The 27,920-nt window shown below is 42.7% G+C and overlaps 2 protein-coding genes across 3 annotated transcripts in view; one reads left to right on the top strand and one right to left on the bottom strand.

Moving 5' to 3' along the window:
• tbc1d2 (TBC1 domain family, member 2) overlaps window positions 1-9,128 on the bottom strand; it is a 41,420-nt gene extending 32,292 nt beyond the window's left edge. Inside the window, exons 1-2 of the mRNA XM_078396894.1 lie at window positions 8,727-9,128; window positions 4,241-4,388 (exon numbers count right to left, since the gene is read on the bottom strand). Of these exons, the coding sequence (XP_078253020.1) occupies window positions 4,241-4,388; window positions 8,727-9,128 (550 nt within the window). The remainder of the gene's footprint in view (window positions 1-4,240; window positions 4,389-8,726) is intronic.
• Window positions 9,129-18,710: 9,582 nt separating this feature from the next.
• The window catches only part of elp1 (elongator acetyltransferase complex subunit 1), a 61,848-nt gene continuing 52,638 nt past the window's right edge, over window positions 18,711-27,920 (top strand). Inside the window, exons 1-5 of one of the 2 annotated variants that reach the window (XM_078395203.1) lie at window positions 18,711-18,783; window positions 20,813-20,979; window positions 23,230-23,382; window positions 25,674-25,755; window positions 27,635-27,715. In XM_078395203.1, the coding sequence (XP_078251329.1) occupies window positions 20,830-20,979; window positions 23,230-23,382; window positions 25,674-25,755; window positions 27,635-27,715 (466 nt within the window). In that variant the 5' untranslated portion in view covers window positions 18,711-18,783; window positions 20,813-20,829. Of the gene's footprint in view, window positions 18,784-19,242; window positions 19,659-20,812; window positions 20,980-23,229; window positions 23,383-25,673; window positions 25,756-27,634; window positions 27,716-27,920 lie in introns of those variants that run through there. The other variant, XM_078395213.1, reaches the window with a different exon arrangement.

Here is a 27,920-nt window from a genome sequence, read left to right as displayed (position 1 = left end):
CTGTTCTGACTGGGACTAACCGTATCTCTACACGCAGTTACATGCAAACTTGGAGTCATGCAACAGATGGAATGGAGGCTACTAGTCCAGGAAGCTATCCTTTGTGTTTCTATAAAAATACATTTGGTTGGCAGAGTTGTTTTAATTTTTTGGTTTTGTTAGAGTGTGATTTTTTCTGGCCGAAACTCAGTTAGGGCAAGATTTATATTAATTTCAAACATGATCAATAACTGAGATGCTTACATGTTTCAATTGGCTGGTTTGTTTCTAGTGTCTCAGATGGCATATTGGGAATGCTCTCCCAAGTCATGTTCACTCCAGAGACTGGAGCACAAACTCTAGGCTGACAGTGCAATGTGGTACAAAGGGGGTGTTGCACCATTGGAGTCATGTCTGCTCTCGTCATTAGAATGTAAAATATTATTTTGCACCATGACGAGATTTATCTCTCAACGAGAAAAGGGAGCAGCTGCAAGAACACAGCAGGTCAAGCAACATCTATGGAGGGAAATGGACAGGAAACTTTCTCAGGTGTAGGCCCTTCATCTGGATTGCAATACTTATAAAAGGCTCTTTAAATCCTGATACAGCATTTATTTTCCAAATGTTCACACAATTAACATTATTGCTGCATTTTCTTCTTCCGGGCAATTACCATTCTTGTCAATCATCCCATTTTGATTCCGTGGCCACAACCTAACCTCTCTGGTAGTGTACCATGGATTCAAACATAATGTGGAACCTGTAACTGTGCCTGCAAAGCTGCAGCAAGTAAAACTTTCATTGTGCAGGTTCATATCCGGTACATATGACAAATAAACTCTCTTGAAACTCGAAACTCGTGAAGAATGTTTGGTTGCCCAAAGCACTCATCTGGTTACACAGATAGAATGGATAATAATAGCATGCTCTTCGAATAGCAGGGAATTTCATGATGGTATTTCACCTACAGCTCCATCAGTCCATTTGTTCGAACTTGTACACAAAATAGATGCCACATTTGTTCACATTTTCAACTAACATGATAATAATTTGCACTGTTCAGACTCAGTAGATAGCTCCTTCACCTCAGAGTCATGAAACCTGACCTTTAAGGCCAAGACTACATTTTTAAGAACTTTGAAAATTGACGGATACAAATTAGCGCCGGAAACATGGCGACACTTGTGCAAGGCCTGGGTATGATCTACTATTCTTACACTCTTGGACTTGGGTATGATTATGCTTATATATAGTAAACTGTGCGTTGAAGTCCCATGCCCGAGATCTAAACAGTGCAGGAGGTGCAGAGGTACAGTATTTCAGAATAGAAATAAAATTAAGATCTCAGTACATGTAAAAGATCCCACAAGTGGTATTATGAAGTACAGAGGAAGTCTCCCAAATATTCTGGCCAATACTTAACCTTCAGCAAAATCAGTTTGAGCCAAATTACCCTTCAAATCTGTCCAGCCAACGACACTAACCAGTTATGGACATAGAGAGACAGCAAATGGATCAGGCTGCAAGTGGTTACTTGGCTGTAGTGACAGATTCTTATGGCTGGAAGCTCTCTTGAAATTGCCAGCTCATTATTTCATCAATGAGGATGGATGATCGGAGCTAAACCTTAGGTTGTGGAAGAACTGTTCCCTTGTCTGCTAATAGTGAGGAAGAGGTATCGATGTGCTTTCTTTCAGTTATAGCTTCAAAGTGTTTGGTCCAGGACAAATTGTTGGTGATACACACCTAGGAAGTTCAAGCTCCATCAAGCACCATTGAGGGCAATTGGGACGTACTCCACCTCGCTTTCTGAAGTTAATGATTAGCTCCTTCATCTTGCTGTCATTAAGGGAAGGGCTGTTGTCTTGAACCATGTTGCTAAGCTCTCTATATCCTTTCTATACTCCGACTTGTCAATGTTCGAGATCTGGCCCACTATGGTGGTGTCATCTACAGTTAGGGAATTTCGCGAAAATGTCGTGAGTGTATTGGGAGTACAGTAACTGGGTTGAGAACACATCCTTGCAGGGCATCAGTGTTAAGAATTAGCATGAAGGATGTTTTGTTGCCTATCCTTACTGGTCTCTGGGCATCCAGTGGCAGAGGAGCATGTTGATTCCTACGTCCAGGGGTTTGGAGACGAGTTTGGTTGAGAATATGCTGTTGAAAGCAGAACTACAGTAAAAAAAAAATAGGAGTCTGATGTTGATGTCCTTATTGTCTAGGTGTCCCAGAGACGAGTATAGGGCCGGGATGGAGTCGCCGGCCCCATTCACACAGGCAAATTGCAGTGGATCTAGGCTGTCTGGGAGGCTGGAGTTAATGTGCACCTTGTCCAACCTCTCAAAGCACTTCATGATGATGGATGTTAACCAGAGCTAATTAAGTCAATAAGGCATGCAACCTTGCTCTTCTTTGGCACTGGATGATAGTGGTCTTATTAATGCAAGTGGGAACCTCAGAATGGAGTAGAGAGAGATTAAAGATGTCTGTGACTACTACAGCCAGCTGGTCTGCGCGGTTCCTGATGACATGGTTGGCAACTCCATTCAGGTCGGTTGCTTTTCGTGGGTTCACTCTCAGATTCCCAATAAGCATGTTACCCAACCTACTTCTCCCCCTCATAAATGTGTATACCTCAGGCAAGTAACCTCCCCACCCTCTGCTCCAAGGAAAATTAACTGAGCTGAACTGATCTCTCTTCACAATTCTCTCTTCATAGTTCATCCCAAGCAAAATTTTGATTAATATTCATTGGACCATTTCCAGTGCAATCATATACTTCCCACACAGTGGTGGCCAGAACTGCATGCAGTCCTCAAGCTGTGACCTAGCCAATGTATTATAAAGGTGTATGTACATGTATTCACCTGCATGCATGCATGCATGAGAGAGAGAGCTGGATGCATACAGACTGCTACCACATTTCACATTATGATCGTGCCTACATATCCAGAAACTAACTACTTGGGATATCATTATTCATAAAAAGTGCACCTCATTGCAAGTTGGTTGTTTTAATTCTGGAACATTCTATGGTCATACTGTGGCAATACAAATGAAATTCTTCTCTTTTGTTCAGTCCAACTATATTTACTGCCATCAAATAGCAACATTTGTTGATTGCTTATCGTTCTATTGCAAAATGTTGTGATCTAAAGCTTAAATATCAAATTCTTTGTTCATCGGTTCATAACCCAGAAGGTTCACAGAGACTTCAGTTCATGGGACTTTCTGCCAGTCAATGAAAAAATATTACTACCACCATTTATAGTGTATATTTACAGAGTGATACACCACAGGGAACTTCTACATGAGCTGTTATCAAACAAATTTTGGCTGAGCCACCAAGAGAACATTATAGCACTGTGATCGATAGCTTGATAATTAGTAGATTTTAAGCAGTATCTTAAGGAAGTAGACGGAATTTGAGCAGTTTAGGGAGGGAATTCTACAATATAGAACTGATGCAGCTTTAATTTGAAAAGGGCTGGCAGAAAGTGTGGACAAATATGGAGAAAGGGCAGCACCGGTGGAGTGGCTGGTAGAACTGATGCCCCATGGCACCAGGGACCCAGGTTTGATCCTGACCTTATGTGCTGCCTGTGTGGAGTTTGCCTGTGACTGCATGGGTTTCCTCAGGGTGCACACATTTCCTCCCACATTCAAAAGATATATTGGTTTGTAAGTTAATTGACCTCTGTAAATTGCCCCTAGTGTGTAAGGAGTGGATGTGAAAATGAAATAACAGAACTAGTGTGAAAGGGTGATCATTTTTTAGTAAGGACTCACTGGGCTGAAGGACCTGATACCATGTAGTATCTTTCAATCAATATACGGCGCGGGCGCATCAATGTCGGGAGCCCTTATATTCAGCAGCTGTACTACCCTGACCGCCCCGACGTGGCAACTCCAACAGCCTGACCGCGGGAGAAGACGGCAGGGAAGAGAAAAAGACATTCTGGCCTTCCATCACAGTGAGGAGGGACTAGAGGAAACTCACTGTGATGGATGTTTCTTTTTGTTTGGTGTTAGTGTATGATTGTATGTGTTATTGCATTTTTATTGATTGTTCTTATTGGTCTTATTGTTCAACTGCGGGTAATGTTTCATTTCACTACACATTTATGTGTATGTGACAAATAAACGACTATTGACTATTGGCACTCCTTACCAGGACATTAGATGTTGAGGGTGAAAAGATAAATGTGTTTCAGTTAAGCTTTAAAACATGCCAGTGTGATATCATTGGATATACCTTCTGCTTTGAATACCGGTGGGGTGTCAGGTTGTTGATCAGATGTGGGGAGATCACCTTCAAAGAGATGGTTCTGCTGATCATCATGTTCCCAACGTTTCTGCTGCAACTGCTGTAACCAGTATATCATGACTTCTTTGTTTTTTGCCTGGAAACAAAATATGTTTTTAAAGAAGTACTTTTCCCCCACATCATCGCAGATTCCTTTCATGTCCATAATCAGGTTGTACAGCTATTCACTCAGATTATTAAAAGAAAAGGCACGAAATATTAACATTTGCATCCATAAAGCATGTTTAAAGTGGCAGAACATCCCACATGCAAAACAACGAGCATTATCGAACACAATTTGAGACCAAGCTCCACAAGGAGATATTAAGTTACCAAAAGTTGTTTCCTTTCAGGAAGAAGTGCAGAGGGGGGGGGGGGGTTTACAGTGGGAATTCCCAAGCTTATGACGAAGGCAGCCCGTGGCATGGCAATAATACTGAAAATCAGAGATGGTCTCGAGACCAGTAAATTAACAATATGGGAAAATGTAGAGTCTTAAAGAGCTGTTGGAGAATTCAAAGATGGGAGGTAGAAAGTATGAAAGGATTTAAATACAAGGTAATTATAACATTGACGGATATCTAAACAGGTTTCAATGCAAATCAGCACACACAAAGGTAAAAGTGATTTGGTATTAATAGCAACACAGTGGCATAAGTTTTTAAATCAACCTACCACCCTCTATCCCCAAAATATTTCTTAATCATTCCAAGTTCTTAAACAAAGACTCTGACACTACACATCAAAATATAATGCAACAGAGAATCAGAGCCGTTTCCATATCATTCACAAAACAACTTTCATTTTTTAAAAGATGCATTGAAATCTGGCAATGGAGCAGCAGAAAGAGAAGATGATGATAAAACGGGTTGGACACGGGGGGGGGGGGGGGGGGGACGGACGGACATACACATGGGAATGGTTGCATGTCATTACTGTCCGTTGCAGAGGGAGGGTATGCAGGATGTGGGAACAATTAGATTGTTTTTTTCAAAGAACTGTCAGGCATAACAGGCTGAGTGGCCTTCTTCTGTGGTTTACTATTCTGTGAATACCAGTGGATATCTACTATCATGCTGCCAACTTGCACTAGGTTAAAAATAGAACATGGAAATGGTTCTGTGTGTAGTTGCATTCACTTCTTGATAGTTTCATGCCATCGTTATTGCGCCATACCCAAGAGTTAAAGTATATACAGATCTTTTGTTTTACAATATTAGTAGGTGGCATGTATTATCTCAAAGGGCAATGGAGACAAATTCAATGGTAGCTTCCAAGATGGAGCTGGCTGAATAATACTTAGAAGTAGAGGACAAATTGTAAGAATAGGCTGAAAAAAACAACGGAGTGGGATCCTTTTGGGTTGAAAGGCAGGCACAGATTCAAAGGTCTAAATGATCTCTTTCTATTCTGAGAAACTTTCTCTTGTACATACCCTGAAGGGAGGGATGTTTCTCCCCCTTACAAAAAAAAATTATCATTTCATTTTAATTAAGCTGGGAAATTGTGCCAGAAAAGCCATTGCATTCCTATGTCAGCAGCTGTGTGAACTGGAATGACAGTAGGGTGCTAAATAATGCTCTTGTTCACCACTGCTGAGGACATTTCTATAAGGTTAAGTGAAAGTTAGAAGAAAAACAACAGAGGGTTGCAAAGTTGTAGAACGCACAGCCAGTATTGAGTCATCAATGTTGATGGGAAAATTCACCAACTCCTTTACTTCCTCAGAAATTTGAGGAGATTCGACATGTTGCTGAATACTCTATTGAACTTCTCCAGGTTCATGGCTGTGAGCATACTGACTGATTGCATCATGGCCTGTTTTTGTAACTTGAACGCCCAAGAACAAAGGAGGCTGCAGAAAGTCCACCACGAGGTACTGAGAATGCTATCTTCAATCAACAGAAGGCGCTGCCTCAAGAAGACCCACACTACTCTGGCCACATTCTCATCTTGCAGCTGCCATTGGGAAGCAGGTAAAGGAGCCCGAGAACCATTACCTCCACGTTCAGGAGCAGCTTCTTCCCATCAACCATCAGGCTGTGGAACTACCCTGCACAATCCTAACCACAACTCTACCTCAGCTTTGAACTACTGTGGACCTTGTATAAGGTTACACAATGTACTTCACCAGGCACTATTATGTTTTGGCTACCTCATATAACTGATAATTTATTGTGTAACTGTTTATTGTGTATTTATTTATTGTGTTGTTACATTAATGTGCCTCGAAAGCTGCAGAGAAGTAAAAATTTCATTGTTTCAATCTCAGTGCATATGATAACTAAATACTCTTGACCCTGAAGCAGAAATCGCATCAACCTGCCAATGTTTAAAAGGCCCTCTTTTGAAAGGAGAACTTTAAAAAGGTGAGAATATAAGAAACGTATATTCTAATTGCAGCAGCAAGAAAGATAAATATCCAGCATAACAGATTAGGGTGAATGACTTTCCATGTTTCCACTTAACTGTCATTGGACAAAAAAACTTTGTGCTATTTGTGATAAAGAATAAATTGCCATTATAGGGAAAAATTAATTTTGCACCACTTTTCACTGTTTTTTTCAGTTTACATTAACTTTGTTTCCATCAGGGATGGCAATCAGTGACTGGACATTGTCAGAGATGTTCTCCCTAATGAAAAGGGTTATGAAAGCAGTCGAACCCACTCTGCTATGCTTGTTACTGTGGTGTTGTTGAGCAGTTAGAAAAGTGACAAGATGCCCAGTTCTCAGCAGTGCCTTCTTCTTGAAGACATCCATCTCGCTCAAAATATTGGTTGATACTTTCAGTAGATTTGCATATCATATCCAAACTGCTAAAAGACAGGCTCACACTTTGCAGAAAATTAACAAGCACCAGAGAATTATATTGCTATTGCTCCTGCTGTGCACTCTCTCAGGAAATGGTGACTAAAGCTTGTAATTAGGTCCATCAGACTTCACTTTGTACATCATTAAAGAATCTAAATTTTAAATCTATTCCATAAAAATTATGTATCTATCATCATTCTGCTTTATAAATAATTATGCACACCAGGCAAAAAGAATTAATTACTTGATTAAATAGGAAAGTAAACCATTGCTTCCAATAGCAAATCCAGTCCCATGCTGTAAATCAAGTATACTTATCCCATTCTGCATTGTGCAGGGAAGACGTATCTTTGCTGCCTACTTTCAATGATTCTGAACTACATAGACTTGGGGGCATTGGTTTTGTCTTTTTGGACTATTATTGTTGGTTTGTTTTTGTGTGTATATGTCTAAATATATATTGTAAGAAAATAACTGCAGATTCTGGTACAAATCGAAGGTATTTATTCACAAAATGCTGGAGTAACTCAGCAGGTCAGGCAGCATCTCAGGAGAGAAGGAATGGGCGACGTTTCGGGTCGAGACCCTTCTTCAGACTGATGTTAGGGGGGTGGGACAAAGGAAGGATATAGGTGGAGACAGGAAGACAGTGGGAGATCTGGGAAGGGGAAGAGAGGGACAGAGGAACTATATAAAATTGGAGAAGTCAATGTTCATACCACTGGGCTGCATTTTTATACACACACACACATATAAACATGTGTATATATACATATTTATGTGTATACATACACACATATAAATATAGAACTTTTTTTGTTTATTATATTGTTTACAGAGTACTATGTGTACACATTCTATAGTGCTTCTGCAAGAACTTCATTGTCATATATGTCCTAATCAGAACAATAAAACACTTTTGACTTCTCCCTACGCATGATAATACAAGTGAAAGCACCTCAGCTCACTATGCCCTACCTTACTTTTCAAAGTCGCCAGTTATCATTTCCATCATTTGTTCACACAAATCAGTTTAGCAGATGGGCAAGTGTGGGAAGACATCTTACCTTCATTATGTTTGCCTTAAAGTTAGTAAATTAATGACCCAAAATTACCATATAAATATTTGGCACCGGAAGGAAAGGTCTACAGCCGGATATTTTTTCAAAGTGTTGCAATGCAGTCATTTCAAACAGCTGAATCTGCCGCAGAGTAAGTTCAAAAAATATTTTTGAATTATTTTAATTTAAACCATGAATGATGGAAAGTGGAAGGAGGAAAAATATATTCAACAACATCCAATATTAGAGTTTTAAATGAGGACAAAGAGATGACGGGATAGAGCCAACTGCAGATGAAGGAACAGAGTGAACTCGCTTTTAGTTCACCCATAGGGTGCCAAAAGCTAAAACATTTGTTTTGCAATCAAATTGTTTAATCTCTATCAAGAGAGCCTTTTCTGATTTAAAAAAGCTGCTGGTTCTTTTATTTAAAAACTAACTTTCAGCGTATTTAAAAGCAGAACTAATGATACTTTAATGAAAACGTCATTGTTCATTGGTATATTGTACAGAATTGTTATCACAGTCTAGCAGGAAACAAACCTTTAACTTAGTTCTTACCTTCAGAGTGTAATCCTTCTCTGGAGTTTTAATTTCAAAAGTACCTTCCTCGGCTTCCAGACAATAATTAAATGCAGCATTTGATAAATCCATGCTCCCCAGTGGACTGTTATCATGGGCATTTCGGAAATAATACAGATGGCATTTCCTTGGGTCATAGACAAACCAACGGGTCTTGCAGCCTTTGAGTGGTCCTTTGCCTCCCAGCTTGTTGAGATACCCACACAACCTATTAGACTGTGATGGTACCTCACTCAAAGATTCTAAATAGTTTGTCAAGTCTTCTTTCTCAATTGGTTCTTCATACACATCATCACATTTTTTCTGAGCAGCTGTGTTTACTGGTAATGTGAACATCTCCATCTTGCTGGATTTGCTCACTTCTAATTCATTTGTCATCATTCTTCAAATCCTGCAATCATACATGCAATCTAAATATCATCCAATATGCAAATACTATAAGTACATCAAAAGCAATGGAGGAGTCATTTAAAAAGCACTCTTCAAATATAGCATTTCCTTCATTACCACAGCACAGCAGGCAGCAAAGCGGTGCAGCTGCTGCCTCACAGCACCAAAGATCCAGGTTCAATCCTGTCCATGTGGAGTTTGCACTTTGTCCCCGTGACCATGTGGGTTGCCTCCATATGCTCTGGTTTCCTCCCACATCCCAAAAAGGTGCGGGTTTGTAGGTTAATTGGTCTCTGTGAATTGCTCCGATTGAGTAAGGAGTGGATGAGAGAGTGGGATTATATATTAAAAAGTGTGAACAGGGATCAATGGTTGGGGTAGTCAGCGGACTGAAGGACTTGTTTTCATGTTTTACATCTGAATCAAAAACTAACAGCGAGTATAGGCTAATAGTCTGTAGAAGGGTCTCGACCCGAAACGCCACCTGTTCCTTTTCTCCAGAGATGCTGTCTGACCCACTGAGTTACTCCAGCTTTCTGTGTCTATTAACAGCGAGTATTACTTTGTTGTGAAGCACTTTGTAATGTTCTCATTGAAACTTGCTATAAAAATACAAGTCACCCTTTTTAAAAAGGTTGAGGGTTTAAATTTCGATCTAGAATATTATAGTGTTAACATTTCAGGGTAGTAATAAAAGAGTAATAGACTACCAACAGAGCTGAAGATGGGTCTCGACCCGAAACGTCACCCATTCCTTCTCACCTGAGATGCTGCCTGACCTGCTGAGTTACTCCAGCATTTTGTGAATACCTTCGATTTGTACCAGCATCTGCCGTTATTGTCTTATACCATCAGAGCTGTGTCATAGAGCGATTTGAAACCAATGTCCCATCTGCTCTCTCAGATGGATTTACAGAACCAATAATCTAGTACCGAAGAAAATGGAGTTCTCAATCAGCACGACTAAAACATTATACAGATGTTATGTTATTAACCCGAGCATCTTGCCGTGCAAACAATCTCGGCATTGCAAGGTAGACACGCAATGCTGGAGTAATTTAGCGGGACAGGCAGCATTTCTGGAGAGAAGGAAAGACGTTTCTGGTCGAGACCCTTCTTCAGGCTCTGCACTGGTAAAGCGCGCTGGAAGGAGCCGAGCATGGAAGGCGCTGCATTAGTATCTTACTCTTTCTTTTTTTTTTAAAGTAAAAGTTGATTCAACAGAATACCGAGGCAATAACTAAACAATCTAAGGAACTTCAACGTTCCAGTCACAACAGATCGTCCAAACACAGTGAGTTTGCGGCCATAAAAAATCACCTTGGGTTGGGACACTTGCTTTGCCCTTTCTTCAACAGCTTCCCTTTTAATTTCATGTTTTGATTTGCTAATACACACCATTAGCATTTATTTCCAAGCAATCGACCTTACTTACATGCGTTCGAACTGTGTGCATTGACAATAATTAGTCAGCGCTGAAGAAGCATTTGGTATGTTCATCGTCTCCACGCCCAGAAAAATCAGTACCAGCAGAGCTCCCGAGATGAGCGTTGGTCCTGAGGACACCTCCGAAGGGCTGGTCCGAGTTTCCTTGATGCAGTGGGCTGTGATAAAGAGGTGATTTCCCAGCGACCATCGCCTTTGAGCAGCTGCTGCCTTCATTCGTTCAAGTGTTGGAGATTGACTTGGACACCTCGACACTCATTCCAAATTTGTCTCGGACCTCTGCGAGAGATGCAATTGGTGGATAATGCGGAAATTATAACCCGGGAGGCTGAACTAAACTAGCGGCTGTCACCGCGCAACTTCGGCTCGATACAACACTGGTTGCGTAATAGAATTGCGAAATTCTGCACAGTATTCCTGAAATCAGTTTTAAACATGTTCAAGGTCTATAGCCTCCTTTTGCTCTGGTATTTTATTTCATTCTTCACATGTAAAGTTCTTCACATGTTTAAGTTATAATGTTTTAGTCTTAATTGTTTACCGTAATATCGTGTTGTTACTTATAAGCAAAGTACCGGCAAATTCCTTGTATGTATAAGTACTTGGCTAATAAAATATATTCACTTCAATTCGATTCAATTCCAGCCTCAACAACCTTATTCCGAATTCGTATAATTATAGTCGATTCGGGTTTTATTGCTCAAGTACAGTTACCTGTAGCATCATCGCAGGCACATGGAGACAAAATTGTGCAAAATAAATAAGACATTAGTTCAGTACAGTACAGAAAAATGTTCGCGGTGGTGCAAGAGGTGGTCCTTGTCAAGGTCTGTTGTCAAGGTAGGAATAGTGCAGATTGGTTCAAGAAGCTGATAGTAGGAAAGTGACTTCACTTCAGGCTTGTGTACCTCCTGCCAGACGGGAACAGGGCAGGACTTGAATGGTGGGGATCCTTGATGACAGATGCCGCCTTCTTGATTTATATCTTTATCACTCCTCTTTTAGTTTAGTGATACAGTGCGGAGACAGGCCCTTCGGCCCATCCGTGCCGACCAGCGATCCCTGCCCACTATCCAAGCCAAATAACCTACAAACCGGTAGTATAAGAAAATAACTGCAGATGCTGGTACAATTCGAAGGTATTTATTCACAAAATGCTGGAGTAACTCAGCAGGTCAGGCAGCAACTCAGGAGAGAAGGAATGGGTGACGTTTCGGGTCGAGACCCTTCTTCAGACTGATGTCAGGGGGGCGGGACAAAGGAAGGATATAGGTGGAGACAGGAAGATAGAGGGAAATCTGGGAAGGAGGAGGGGAAGAGAGGGACAGAGGAACTATCTAAAGTTGGAGAAGTCGATGTTCATACCACTGGGCTGCAAACTACCCAGGCGAAATATGAGGTGCTGTTCCTCCAATTTCCGGTGGGCCTCACTATGGCACTGGAGGAGGCCCATGACAGAAAGGTCAGACTGGGAATGGGAGGGGGAGTTGAAGTGTTGGGCCACCGGGAGATCAGTTTGGTCAATGTGGACTGAGCGCAGGTGTTCAGCGAAGCGATCGCCGAGCCTGCGCTTGGTTTCGCCGATGTAAATAAGTTGGCATCTAGAGCAGCGGATGCAATAGATGAGGTTGGAGGAGGTGCAGATGAACCTTTGTCTCACCTGGAAAGACTGTTTGGGTTCTTGGATGGAGTTGAGGGGGGAGGTAAAGGGACAGGTGTTGCATCTCATGCGGTTGCAGGGGAAAGTGCCCGGGGTTGGGGTGGTTTGGGTAGGAAGGGACGAGTGGACCAGGGAGTTGCGGAGGGAACGGTCTCTGCGGAACGCAGGGAGGGGATGGGAAGATATGGCCAGTGGTGGGGTCCCGTTGTAGGTGACGGAAATGTTGGCGGATAATTTGTTGGATCCGCTGGCAAACCTGTACGTCTTACGTCTTTATTTCATATTATATTATATTTCAGATACAGCGCGGAAACAGGCCTTTTCGGCCCACCAAGTCTGCACCGCCCAGCGATCCCCGCACATTAACACTATCCTACACACACTAGGGACCATTTTTTTAACATTCACCCAGTCAATTAACCTACATACCTGTACGTCTTTGGAGTGTGGGAGGAAACCGAAGATCTCGGAGAAAACCCACGCAGGTCACGGGGAGAACGTACAAACTCCTTACAGTACAGCACCCGTAGTCAGGATCGAACCCGAGTCTCCGGCGCTGCATTCGCTGTAAGGCTGCAACTCTACCGCTGCGTGACCGCCCTCTTCATTTCCAGCTCTGAAACCCTTTTATTATACACGTGCATATGACAATAAAGTCCTATAATGTACAAAACAGGGCGGCACGGTAGCGCAGCGGTAGAGTTGCTGCTTTACAGCGAATGCAGCGCCGGAGACTCAGGTTCGATCCTGACTACGGGTGCTGCACTGTAAGGAGTTTGTACGTTCTCCCCGTGACCTGCGTGGGTTTTCTCCGAGATCTTCGGTTTCCTCCCACACTCCAAAGACGTACAGGTATGTAGGTTAATTGGCTGGGTAAATGTAAAAATTGTCCCTAGTGGGTGTAGGATAGTGGGATCACTGGGCGGCACGGACTTGGAGGGCCGAAAAGGCCTGTTTCCGGCTGTAGATATATGATATGATATGATATGAAAATTCCTGCCTATTTTGAAAAAAAAAAGTTAATAAGAACTTTACCATAAAGCCCCCCCCCCAAATTATAATTTTGCCATTTGCCATTATAGAGTCCGGCCTGAAGCCCCACCCAGTCTCCCTGGTAAACATACATGATTCCTTGATACTATTTCAAAGAAGATTATTGAAGTTATTTCTGATTGCCTGTTGAACTTTACTAAAATGCAGATTATTGGAGTTACTTTTATGTTCCAATTCATAGGATGTAGTTATACACAAAATTAGCTGCTACATTTCCTCCAATCGTAACTTCAAATATGGTTAATTAACCTAAGATATTTTGAGACATCCAGAAGGGAAGTAAGAAACCACGTTTTTTGTATATTGCAGTTGTAAAGTCTGTTCGAGAAGTAAGACAAAAACTGAGTCTGTTCAAAGTACAGTTGGCCAAATAAAAATGATACATTTTAAGTGCACCGTTTAATTTAAGGCACAAAACAAGGTTAAACACCTATCTAAAAAACATAATTCTACCATCATAAAAATGCTTTCTCTTTAAGCCAATTTTACTATAATCCTCAAGGAGCGGGCACACAGACCAACGCTGGCCAATGGACGAGGACAGATCACGTGGAGTGATGCTGCTGCTGCTGCCGAGGGAAGGAACAAAGGAGGACCCTCCATGAGGGAGGGGGGGTGGGGGAACAGAGGACCCTCCATGAGGGAGGGGGGGTGGGGGAACAATGGGGGACCCGGCGCGGATACTGTCTATACTTTTAAACTTTGTCAGCGACCTTATGTTGCGAATATTTGCATACCTTGGGTATGCAAGCAAAGGACCTGGAGTACTGTGTGCAGTTTTGGTCTCCAAATTTGAGGAAGGATATTCTTGCTATGGAGGGCGTGCAGCGTAGGTTCACTAGGTTAATTCCCGGAATGGCGGGACTGTCGTATGTTGAAAGGCTGGAGCGATTGGGCTTGTATACACTGGAATTTAGAAGGATGAGGGGGGATCTTATTGAAACATATAAGATAATTAGGGGATTGGACACATTAGAGGCAGATAACATGTTCCCAATGTTAGGGGAGTCCAGAACAAGGGGCCACAGTTTGAGAATAAGGGGTAGGCCATTTAGAACGGAGATGAGGAAGAACTTTTTCAGTCAGAGGGTGGTGAAGGTGTGGAATTCTCTGCCTCAGAAGGCAGTGGAGGCCAGTTCGTTGGATGCTTTCAAGAGAGAGCTGGATAGAGCTCTTGAGGATAGCGGAGTGAGGGGGTATGGGGAGAAGGCAGGAACGGGGTACTGATTGAGTGATCAGCCATGATCGCATTGAATGGCGGTGCTGGCTCGAAGGGCTGAATGGCCTACTCCTGCACCTATTGTCTATTGTCTATTGACTTATCACACGTGACAATAAAATATTAATTCATTCATTCATTCAGAACCACATTGTCATCTTTATATTGCATTAATGCAGCTTGGACTCTCAACTCCTGCTCATTCATTGTTGTCTTCAGGCTATGCGCAAAACCACTGTTAGCATCCTTAAAAATAAATACAATATAATAAACTCTGATTGTCAAGAATGTCTTCCTAGTCTTTTTAATATACCATGTAGTCAGCAGAACAAGAACTAAAGTTGGAGTTTGCAAAAGCACTTACGCTTCCATTTCATCAACAACGAACGTGCCTCAGGCATCCCAGTTGTCTTTATTGATTAAAAAAAGAGAAGCTGCTACTGTGGAGTTAAAAAGAACATACACAAGAACCTAAGAAAATAGGAGCAGGAGTAGGCCACCATGATCCTGAACCCTGCCCCACCATTCAATATAATCATGGCTGATCAATTCCTCTTCTATATCAGAAGACCGTAACCATCTGAAGAAGGGTCCCAATCTGAAACGCCACCTATCCAGTTCTCCAGAGATGATGCCTGACTTGCTCAGTTACTCCAGTACTTTGAGTCTCATTTTATAAACTAGCAATTTAAGTTCCTTGCGTCTACTCAATTTCACAATCTTTCAAATACTTATCTATCTCTGCTTTAAATACGTCCATTGATCTGGCCTCAAAACACCCTCTGGAGCACAGAATTCCACAATTTCACTACTCTCTGAGAAACGTTTTTAAAAAATAGACATTTGTAATGCATAGAAAACTGGAGCCAAGTAAAACAATGCAGGAAGTTCCCTGGTTATGACATAATTTAATTCCTGAGAACTGTGTACAACCCAATCTGTTCCCAAGTCGGAAATGAAGTGTAAGAGGATCTTAGAAACAGCTGTGATGGGAGAATGAGGCGATGCAAGAAGAGCGGCCGCCAGCTGGCCTCAGACTCAGTGAATGTGCAAGTGAGTCTGCTCAGCAGACTCATCCATCCCCATCCATCCCACCGGTCTCCCAAACACTCATTTGTATGTACTGAGTGTCCATACGTTGGGTGTTTGTAACCATGGGAGGATAGTTAAGGACTGCATATTTAAGAGGGACATCATTGGATTGAAGGCAGTGCAGAGAAGGTGCACTAGGTTGATTCCTGTGATGAATGGTTTGTTGTTACAGATAGATAAGCAGACCAAGTGCTTAATCAATGGAGTTTAGAAAAATGGAATTGATATTATTGAAACGAACAAGATTCTGCAGGGGATTGACAAAGGGCATGGTGAAAGTAAGAGCGGAAGAGAGGCACAACTGGTAGAGGCTGCCTCATAGTTCAAATGACCCAGGGTCGATCCAGACTTTGGATGCTGCCAGTGTGGAGTTTGCATGCTCTCCACTTTACTCCCACATCTCTAAGGCCACTTGGTTCATTACCTGCTGTAAATTATCCCTCGTGTTTAAGTGAGTACTGTAAAATCTGCAGGGGAGTTGATGAGAATGTAGATAATAAAAAGGGATTAAGTAGGATTAGTTTAAATGGCTGCTCGATTTTTGATACAGATCATTTGGGCTGAAAGTTCTGTTTCTATGCTATATCATTCTCTGACTCTACAATGTTTCTCCTGGTGCTCAGTTTCAGAATAAGGGGTTACACATTTAAGATGGAGGTGTGAAGGAATTTAATCTGTGTGTTGTGACTCTGTGAAATTCTTTAACTAAAAGCTGTGAAGGTGGAATCACTGGATATATTTAAGGTGGAGATTGACAGATAGTATAATTACACAGCAATTAAGAGGCGTAGGGAGAGCACAGGAAATTGCATTTTACATCCAACTGAGAGGTCAGATTTAACAACAACAGCAGAAAGACTACATCTCCTGTAGGGCAGCATTCCCTCAGGATTGTACTGGAGTATAAACCTAAATTTTAATGACAAATATTCTGTGAATAATGGTCCCTTGTCATAGGCATGCTTTCAGGAAGTCATTGGTAATAGTTATTTAACAGGCTAGTGAAAGTACAGTAAGATAGCTGCACGCTTCCAATTCTGGCCTCTTTTCATCGATAAATTGAGTCATTTCTCTTTTTAATAGGCATAACATAAACATCTCCATCTTACTCCCTCTCATTTCATCTTTAAAAAGTTCCTTAAAATCTATTCCTTTGCTCACATTTCCTGTCATGGCTTGGTAATAGACTTTGTTTGTTTGTCTTTGCTGATGCACCTTGGGCAATTTGCCAACCTTAAAGGTGCATCTATCTGAGTTTGTGCCTGTGATGCCATTGCAAATGAGATTTTCATTGTACCTGTGCCTCACCATTGTTGTACGAATGACAATAAACTTGACTTATAAATAAATGCATGTATCTTTGCTGATAAATATCTGGCATTGCATAGATTGTCCTTATCCAACATACTTTACTGACAGCCATCATTGTTTACAGATATGTAGAAACAAGGAACTGCAGATGCTCGTTTATAAAAAAAGACACAAAATGCTGGAGTAAATTAGCAGGCCAGCTAGGATTTCCAGTTATCCCAGCACTTTGTATCTTTTTTGTTTACAGATAAGCTCTGTTTACAGCATTGATTTCCCTACTGAATGCTTCAGAAAAATAGATAACCATTGCACTACCTAACAGCATTGTAAAAGTACCACCAAAGCTGCCTGTTCAAAGCCCTCCAATCCATTGGCAAAATAGGCAACCAACATCGGCATCTTCTCCCAGGCCAACATCCCCAACCCTGGGACAATGATCACCTTCCACCAGCTCCTTTGGGCAGGCCATCTCATCAGCACCAGATCCACTCCTTGGACCTCTCAGGATAGTGGTCTACAGGATGACAAAGATAGGGCTACAGAGACATTCACAATGTCCCTGTGATAAACTGTATCATCCTCAATGACTCTTGGGAATCCCTGACTCCTTAAAGTGGGGGAGCAGAAGATACCGAGCACCTCGACTCTCTCCAGGAGAAACACAATCAACAGAAGGACCTCAACATATCCCCATCACCCCCCCCCCCCCCCCCTTTGGCAGAGGCTGCAGACCCCATATTGGTCTCATCAGCCATGTTGAAGACTATAAAGCGGACCATCCATACCACAGCAAATGTTCTCCTTTTCAAGCATTTACCCAACTTCCTAATAAAAGTGAGTCATGAATCTGATTGATCTCACTTCAGAAGTACCTTTCAGAATACCATGTTAACTTTTGATCTGCTCTCTGCTCAAGGTTGAGCCGTGCTCAGTTCAGGACCTTATCAAAGCCGACTCATGAAGCCTTGTACAGAATTTTTTTTTGCAGATGCTGGTTAAAATCGAAGGTAGACACAAAATGCTGGAGTAACTCAGCGGGTCAGGCAGCATCTCGGGAGAGAAGGAATGGGTGACGTTTCGTGTCGAGACCCTTCTGACTGATGTTCGGGGAGGGGCTGGGACAAAGATAGAATGTAGTTGTGCATTTATTCACAAAATGCTGGAGTAACTCAGCAGGTCAGGCAGTATCTCAGGAGAGAAGGAATGGGTGACGTTTCTGGTCGAGGCCCTTCTTCAGAAGACATGTAGTTGTGCATGTCAATAGATATACATGACATGATAGATGAACATGTGAAAGAGCAACACCTTATCCTTGTGGCAGGAGTGTTCTCAAGTGTGTCAACAACGAGGCACTTCAATCACACAGATATCCAGAGACGCTGACCGTCCTCGACTTCCCCATGCCCCGGGCTCAGACCCCCAACTAGCACCCTGCCCCGGGCTCAGACCCCCAACTAGCACCATGCCCCGGGCTCAGACCCCCCCAACCAGCACCATACCGGGCTCAGACCCCCAACTAGCACCATGCCGGGCTCAGACCCAGCAAACAGCACCATGCCCCGAGCTCAGACCCCCCAACCAGCATCACGCCCCGGGCTCAGACCCCCCCAACCAGCATCATGCCCCGGGCTCAGACCCAGCAAACAGTATCATGCCCCGGGCTCAGGCCCCCCCCCTAACCAGCATCATGCCCCGGGCTCAGACCCCCCAACCAGCACCATGCCTCGGGCTCCGGTTCCCCGGGCGGAGCGATGCGCCGAGTCCTCCTCCCCGCTAGGGGGCGCCGGTGTGGCGGCTGCGCCGGGGTCAGAGGTGAACCGACGCGGGCCTCACGTGTGGCCGAGAGGCGGCGGCGGCGGCGGCGGGTAGGCGAGGGGACGCGGGCGGGCGGGCTGAGCGCTGGCGAGAGGCGCGGTGGGAGGAGTTGTCTGCATCTCGGTGGTTCTGGGGCTGGAATTGTGCGCGGCGGAGACCCCAGAACCCCTCCCCCCACAGCCCCCCTCCCCCCGCAGCCCCCCCCCACGCAACCCTCCCCCCCCACGCATCCCTCCTCCCCCCCCACGCATCCCTCCTCCCCCCCCCCGCAGCCCTCCTCCCCCCCCCCGCAGCCCGCAGCCCCCCCCCCACGCAGCCCTCCTCCCCACGCAGCCCTCCTCCCCCCCCCCGCAGCCCTCCTCCCCCCCCCCGCAGCCCCCCCCCCCCCTACGCAGCCCGCAGCCCCCCCCCCCCCACGCAGCCCTCCTCCCCACGCAGCCCTCCTCCCCCCGTCCGCGCTCCCCGGGTCGTCATCCCCCCCCCCCCCTTTCACCCGCTCTGTCCTTCTTTCTCCGACTCATGTAGCTCTGGTGATACCCGCCGTATCTCTTCCCTTCGCCCCAACTGTCGTCCTCCCATTCCATTCCTTCCCCCGTAATTACCGAGCGAGGCCCCCGATCCCATCAGCATCAATAACTAAGTCCAGCATCAGGACCATTCCACGTGTAGATTCTTGACCAGGAAGGCTGTCACAGGGTTATAGAAACATAGAAAAATAGGTGCAGGAGTCCCTTCAAGCCAACACCGCCATTCAATATGATCATGGCTAATCATCTAAAATCAGTACCCCATTCCTGCTCTTTCCCCACATCCCTTTATTCCTTTAGCCCAAAGAGCTAAATCTAACTCTCTCTTGAAAACATCCAATGAATTGGCCTCCACTGCCTTCTGTGGCAGAGAATTCCACAGATTCACAACTCTCTGGGTGAAGTAGTTTTTCCTCATCTTAGTCTTCAATGGTCTACCCCTTATTCTTAAACTGTGACCCCTGGTTCTGGACTCCCCCAACATCGGGAGAAGGCAGGAGACCGGGGTTGAAAAGGAAAGATAGATCAGTTACAATTGAATGGCAGAGTGGACTCGATGGGCTGAATGTCCTAATTCAGCTCCTATGATTTATTTATCATCCCAACGGGTCCACTTGGTCTAGTAGCTATTTATTTGTCTGTTTTTTAAAATACACTGAATTTTGTTTTGTTTATTATGGGTTTCACAGAGTAATATGTTTACATATCTTCATGTTGCTGCAAGTAAGAATTTCATTGTTCTATTTCGGGACATATAACAATAAAACACTCTTGACTCTTCATGACGGTGTGCTTGCTTATAGACACACTCGTTACCACTCCTGCAACAATGAAGAGAAGGAGTTCCTCCACATGTTTAACAGGCAAGAGGTAGACACAAAAAGCTGGAGTAACTCAGCGGGTCAGGCAGCATCTCAGGAGAGAAGGAATGGGTGACGTTTCGGGTCGAGACCCTTCTTCAGAAGGGTCTCGACCCGAAACGTCACCCATTCCTTCTCTCCTGAGATGCTGCCTGGCCCACTGAGTTACTCCAGCTTTTTGTGTCTACCTTCGATTTAAACCAGTATCTGCAGTTTTTCTTCCTACACATCCTTTAATTGTCAAGGGATGGGTATCTTATTGACATGCACAAGGGAAAACTCATGTGGCCTTGTCAAGATAATGAACTGTGCACGGCCAAACCTTGAGCAGAGAGCAGGCCAAAAGTTAACATAGTATTCTAAATCCTTGACATGAGAGTTCAATCAGATTCCTTGTTAACTTTCATTTGGAAATTGGAGAAATGCTTCAGAGAAGAAAATTTGCTGTGCCATCGAGAATGATCAGGGAAGTGGGGTACAGTTTGGCTAGTCTGTCAGAGACAGCAAGCTAACAATGGGCCCAATAGCCTCTTTGTATTTTAAGAATATTTTTAATACACCAAAAGGTAAGCATTTGGTCCATAGTGCCTGCCCTGGTTCTTTAAACTTATTTTGGCACATATATAATGAATTGTGATTCTGTTTAGTTTGGTTACTGTTTTGTGCATTAACATTTTCCTCGACGTGTGAAGCCTTTACAGCGTTCGCCATGCGTAATCTGAAATTGCTGCAAAGCTTGCACTGCAACCAATGGCAGGGCCTGGGAACGCCTCAGTGTTGGACTGTCCGTACAGATACAGGCACATTGTTGGTGGGATCGGACTTGGGAATCACAGAACTTGATCCACATACAGAACAGGTATTGATTTGTTTTCATGCTTACAAATTCTTGTGCAACAATTTATTCCCTCTGAGTATCCATAGTTAACAGAAAAATGTGTGTGCGATATAGTGTAATGCAAATGGTGATCATTGTTTCTTGGCTCCAGACCTGGCATCTATGGATACGTTAATGAATTCTTGTCAATCTAGTTCCATACTTATAAATCCAAAAAGTCAATGATAAAGCAATTTTGATAATACTTGCAATGCTTAGATGTTCATATGGTCTGGCAGTGCGACTCATAGCCTGAGGATTATTTTTAACCATTAAGTATGGCTGATGCGTAGTCACTGTTGTAACGTGGGAAATACAATAATCAATTTTTTTGCAAGAATCTCCTGCAAATGGTGACGCTTAAGGGATCAATATATGCCACAATACGCTGTTCCACAAGAATGTTAAAGAATCTTTAACACAAGCCTGAGAGAGTATGCAGGGCCTGGATTTAATGTCTCATCCCAAAGTATGTTAGACACAAAATGCTGGAGTAACTCAGGAATGGGTGACGTGCCGACCCAAAGTATGTTAGTTTGAACAGTGCAACATTCCATTGGTGCAGTACTCTGATGTAACTTCTGAGTCTCAGTCTCATCTGAATTAACGTAGAAATGGTTTTCTTATTAATTGGCTTATTACTGGGGCATTTATAGGGTGAATGCACACGATGTTTTTCCCTGGGAGGAGGAATCAAGTACTAGAGGGCGTAGGTTTGAGGTGAGAGGGAAAGGATTAACAAGGAACCTGAGGGGATTTTTTGTCACACAGAGTGGTATGTATGCAGGTACAATAATAATATTTAAAAAGCATTTGGATGGATACTTGAACAGGAAAGGTTGCGAGAGATATGGATTACTTACGAGCAAATGGAACTAATGTAGATGGGCATTTTGGGACGGCATGCATGAGTTGGGACGAATGGCCTGATTCCGTGCTGTATGACTCCACTCTAAAAGAAAGCTGTGACTCAATGATATATACTTTCATATGTGAATCAAGTAGTTTCAGGGTCTAGTGTCATTCTAGCTTCTTTGCATCAAATCTCTCCATGAGACATAGGAGCAGAATCAGGCCATTTAGCCGACTGAGTCTGCCATTCCATCATGCCTGATCCTTTTCCCCTCAACCCCATTCTCCTGATGGGTGAATAAAGGTGGGCAGATGGGTGAATAAAGGTTAAAGATGAAAAGAAGATAATAGGGTGACAAAAGTTGATAAAAGGAGCTGTTTTACAGCTTTCTCTCCCCGACCACAATGGGTCTGAAGAAGGGTCGCAACCTAAAACGTTATCTGTCCGTGTCCTCCAGAGATGCTGCCTGAACAGCTGAGTTACTCCAGCAACTTGTGTTTTACACAAGATTCCAGTTTATGCAGTTCCTTATGTCTTTTTCTTTATTAAACGCAAAGCTTCTGATAGTAAATAAACAAATTGCATTAAGATCTCTTTGTGCTGTTTTGAAGAGGAAATTTCTGTCAGATGCCCTGGTAGTATTTATCCCTCAGTCAATGCAGTTTACAAAAATCTAGCTCCTATCGCATGTCGTACAGTGGGATCTTGTTGTGTGCAAATTCCTATATTATATTTCACAAGTTTTACTTTTAATTGGAACATAAATAATTCTGTGGAAAAAAAAAAAAAATTTTAAACTTCAAAACAATGGATGTTTATTGAGATATCGAACATGGACATTGGCCAATAAAATTATGTGCCCCAGTCTTTAATGCACTAAGCTCTTGAGGCTTTGTAAGTCTGTGGGGTCTCATTTTATTGTTATTTCTGGCAGTCCTCTCTCGTGGCTGGGTTTACTCCATGAAAAATTGTGGTGGGGTCAGGTTTTATCGGTTAGTGTGGCGTGACAATGGATTAAATTAAAGGACCAATAATGAATGGAATGGTGATATGTTTATCCATCACATACAGTGGCAGAGATATAAACTATCTCCAGTCATTAAATTCCAGCATTTTACACTCCTGGAGCTAGAGGTGTTTCTGCTGTGGGTGTGAAACACTGCACTCTCATGATTTGTTTTATATTAAATCATACATTGCACAACAATTTCAAAAATAAGCATACCTGCAAAAGAGCAGCTGCGGCCCTCCAAGTGTCTAATTTATAGACTTCAATGTGCCGGTGTTTGGCGCTTTGTAACAAAACTGTCTTAATCCAGTTGACTTTGATAATATTTTTCACATGGACTTGTATGTTCTTTTGAATCATCCCCTTGCAGGTTGTCAATAAGGTATCGTTGGTTGAAGAAGCATTTCTCCCCGATGATGGCACTGGTTGTATTGTTGGTATTGAGGATCTGCCAGACCAAGAATCAGTCTGCATTGCCACTGCATCTGGAGATGTTGTACTTTATAATCTAAGCACAAATCAGGTAAAACATGGTGTGATATTCTTGTTTTAAAGGGGGAAATTAGTACCTTGGGATGTACTTAGCAGACAAGCTTTTTGCAGTAATCTGATAGATGTTTGCTGATGATGCCATCTGAGGTATTTTATTATAGAAAAGAAGTAAAAGGTATTTGTTCAGAAAAACTAGAGCAATGACTAGCATTTCTTAATGCCTTTAACGTAGAAATTGCTTCAGCCAAGCAGTACCAGATAGAATGTGACTCTTCGCCAAAATATAATTAACAAAGGAGCAATGGAATGATCAAAGAGGTAGATTTTAAATTGTTAATTGTTCTTAATTGTTCTTGTGTATCGCCCACCAAATTTTAAATTGTTAACAATTCTTAATTGTTCTTGTGTATCGCCCACCAAAAATGCACAAGGACTTCATCACCCAATTTGCTGATCTTATCTCTAATATTTTGCCCAAATTTGACCAGGTCCTGATTCTTGGTGATTTTAACATTCATGTTTGCTGTCCTACTAAGCCTCTTGTGAGTGAATTTATGCACCTGGTTGAGTCCTTCAATCTGACTCTACTTACCACTGGACCCACTCACAAGCTAGACCATACACTCGACCTAATGTTATCGTCCAGTTTCCCAATCTACAATATAGAAATTATTGAGGCTTGTTTGTTGGATCATAGCACTATTATATTTGATGCATCTCTGCCTTTCTCTCCCACCAAATCTCATCTCCCTGTTCGTTACTCCCGCTACATAAACTCATTGACTGCCAGTAAGTTCTCCGAGGCTCTCATAGCTACCCCCAACATCTGCACCATTGAGGCTTCTCCCCCCCCATCTCAGCACTGAGGGTCTCATCTCTTTATTTAATACCACTTGCTCTTCCATCCTGGATTCTGTTGCTCCTCTTAAAATGAAAAAGCCTAAGCCTAAAGGTCGGCCTTGGCTCAATGACACCACCTAAGAAGGGAGTGCAGAAAATCAGGACGGAGGTGGAAATGTGATAAGCTTCAAATTTCCGTTGAAATTCTGAGAAACAATCTTCTCAAATACCAGGAAGCAGTAAAGTCTGCGAGAGCACAATACTTTTCCGACATTATTTCCAAAAACTCTCATAATTCCAAGGTCCTATTTGACACTATTATCTCTGTCATATGTCCCACCCCCAGTACCAGCTTAGTTGGGTTCCCTGTTAAGTGCGAATTCTCTACATTTTTCACTAACAAAGTTGAGAACATTAGAATGAATATTTCCCCTCCCACCCGTGACCTAGCCGTCTCACTGGTCTGTTCATCTAAGTTGGACTGTTTCCAACCCGTCACTCTATTCTCCCTTGCAAAGCTTGTCTCCACTATGAAACCTGCAACCTGCCCCCTTGACGCTGTCCCCACTGCCCTTCTGAAGGATGTAATTGCAATAGCCGGTCCCAGCATCCTCTCCATCATCACAGTTCTCTGGCCACTGGCACTGTTCCAATCTGTTTCAAGCGCGCGGTGGTCCAGCCCTCCTGAAAAAACCTAACCTAGACCCCACCTTGCCTAGCAACTACAGACCTATTTCCAAACTGCCATTCCTATCAAAAGTCCTTGAAAAGGTCATTCTAAATCAACTACTGCCTTACCTACACCAAAGTACCATCCTGAAAAGTTTCCAGTCAGGTTTCAGGGGCCACCACAGCACAGAGTCTGCCTTGTTGAAGGTACACAACGCCCTGCTTCTCGCCATCGACACCGGCCACTGTGCAATCTAGCTCCTTCTCAAACTCAGTGCAGCGTTCGATACAGTGGACCACACCATCCTAATTGACCATCTCCGGTGAGGGGTTGCCGTTGATGGCGCTGCCCTGAGCTGGTTTGTTTCCTACCTCAAAAATGGGAATTTCTCCATCAACACAGGCAATTGATGGAGATTCCTCTTCCCCAGCTAGCCTCTCCTGGGGGTTCCACAAGGCTCCATCCTAGGCCCCATTCTCGTGTCTCCGTACATGCTCCCCCTCGGCCAAATCATTCAAAGACACGGCATTTCTTTCCACTGCTATGCGGATGACACACAGCTTTGTCTCCCCCTGAAATCCAACAACCGGTCAAATTTAATTAAACATTGGGTTAATGATTGGAAATGAATAGCAGGCTTTTTAATGAATTCTTAAGCTTAGAGGTCCAGGAACAAAACAATGGCTTGCAAAGTTCATGATTTTGGATTAGTGGAGATCTTGGAGAGGAAGAGAAACAGAAAGGATATGGCTGTTACATGCACATATCAGCAAAACAGTTTTTCCTTAATTTTGTACTTTTGTTATTTCTAGCTGGAATGTGTTGGCAGTGTCGACAGTGGACTAACTGGGATGAGCTGGAGTCCAGACCAGGAACTGGTTGTACTGATCACAGGTATGTGTAAATCAAAATAATAGATTTACTTGAATAGCTCTTTTAGCAACGGTACATGTGTATTGGCTGATTCAATCCGCTGCTTTGTCAGACTCTATGAAAATCTGTATTCATTGTTTCTTGTTATTATATTGCCAGTTTAAGTTTGTCCATCGAGACTTGTCTCCATCCCAGAGTATGGCTGGTGCCTTGCTGCAAATTGTTATTTACCATCAATATTGTTTATACAATACAATACAATATATCTTTATTGTCATTGTACAGGGGTACAACGAGATTGGGAATGCACCTCCCATACGATGCAATAAATTAATTAGCTAGTCAGTATTAATTTAAACAACCCAATGAAACAATTAGAACAGTTTTTAAACAGAATAAAGTGCAAGTAGATCTGTGCCGGTTCACTGTGCGATGTGACCATCCGGCTCAGCAGGACCGGTTAATAACAGCTATGGCCCTGGGGATGAAGCTGTTCCTGAGTCTGGAGGTGCGGGCGTAGAAGGCCTTGTAACGTCTGCCCGATGGTAGAAGTTCGAACAGACTGTTGCAGGGGTGTGAAGAGGCTTTGTGGATGCTGGTGGCTTTTCTGAGGCATCGTGTGTTGTAGATGCCCTCCAAGGCTGGTAGCTGTGTTCCGATGGTCCTCTGAGCTCTATTCTTATTTTCTTATTTTAATGTTGTTAAAGTTTGAGGTACAGAGAATATTTTTTTGCAAAAAGTACACAATCTCTATTTTTGATTGGTTTTATAAAGAGCAAGCAAGTTATTAGGGCAGAATATGTCTTGACTAAACCCAATAACACAATAAAATATTCCAAACTATTTAAGCAGAAGAGAGAGAGAGACAAAAAGTGAGAAGCAATAAACCAGTTATCTTAATGTCTGTTGTTGATAAGGTGCTAGAGTCTACAATGGAGGAAGAAATAACTAGTTGTTTAGATAATCTTAAGACAATCAAACCAAAGCAAAATGGTATCAAAATGAAAACATAGTCCCCCTAGTCCTCACCTTTCACCATCAGCTATTGTGTACAGCACATAATCCTCCACATTTTTTGCCACTTCCAACGGGATTCCACAAGTAGCCACATCTTCCCATCTCCACCCTTTTCCACTTTCCACAGAGATTGTTCCTTCCACAACTCCCTGGTTAACTCATCCCTTCCCACCCAAATTGGAGAAACGCAAATTGGAAGAACAGCACCTCATATTTTGTTTGGGCAGCTTACAACCCAGCAGTATAAATATTGATTTTTCTAACTTCAAGTACCTCTTGCTTTCCCTCTCTCCGTCCCTCCTCCACCCGAGTTCTCCGACTAGTTTAACTGTTCTCCTGATTAATTTTACTGTTTGTATGCCTTGTCACCTCCCTTCAGACTTTCTTTGTATTCTTATATGAGAAATGACAGTACGGAGAGTTATTCCTGATTCCCAGATTCTATGGTATTCGGCTTTTGTGCTAACTTGGCATAATAAAGCATCAAATAACACTCTTTAACTATCAATCATTTTACATAGCAATGCTTTTCAGTTGAAGCATTAGCATATGTTGTGTGATAATGATCATAAAATGTTTTATTATGCATTCAGAGATAGCAAAAGTCCAGACATTAGGCACAATTTTGTGGAAACTAAAATTCAGCCTCAGATGTGGAATAGGTTGTATAATTTTGTTAGAGGGCAACAATACAAATTGCATCCAAAAAGTAACATATTGTTTAAAATTTCAAGGAAAGGTCATTAATCTAAAATTTCGAGTTTCTCTTTGCACAGATGCTCTGACCTTTTAAACTGCTGTCAGCGATTTTGCATCAACCATGCTCTAACCATACAATTTTTAGCAAAAGCATATGGAATATTTTTAAAATATTATTTTCCAGGACAGGAAACAATTATAATGATGACCAAGGACTTTGAGCCAGTCACTGAAGCAAAAAATCACCAGGATGAGTTTGGTGAAGGTAAGTGCAAAGGTTCATTTTAAAAAACAATTGAAAAATTGTTTCTTTCCTCCATCTCTACAATTCTAATACAAGCTGGCAGTCTTTTGTAGATGTAGTGAAGAGTGAATTATAACATAGTTTCAAAGTAATGCAGAAGTACTTTAAATGGTTTTGTTGGAAGAGGGTTTGCAGTAACTGGTTTAGAATGCATACTACATTTTTT

This window comes from Rhinoraja longicauda, chromosome 3 (genome assembly GCF_053455715.1).
Source record: "Rhinoraja longicauda isolate Sanriku21f chromosome 3, sRhiLon1.1, whole genome shotgun sequence".
Lineage (NCBI taxonomy): Eukaryota > Metazoa > Chordata > Chondrichthyes > Rajiformes > Arhynchobatidae > Rhinoraja > Rhinoraja longicauda.
The sequence above is the reverse complement of the archived record's forward strand: the minus strand, read 5'-3'. Positions and strand labels throughout refer to the sequence as shown.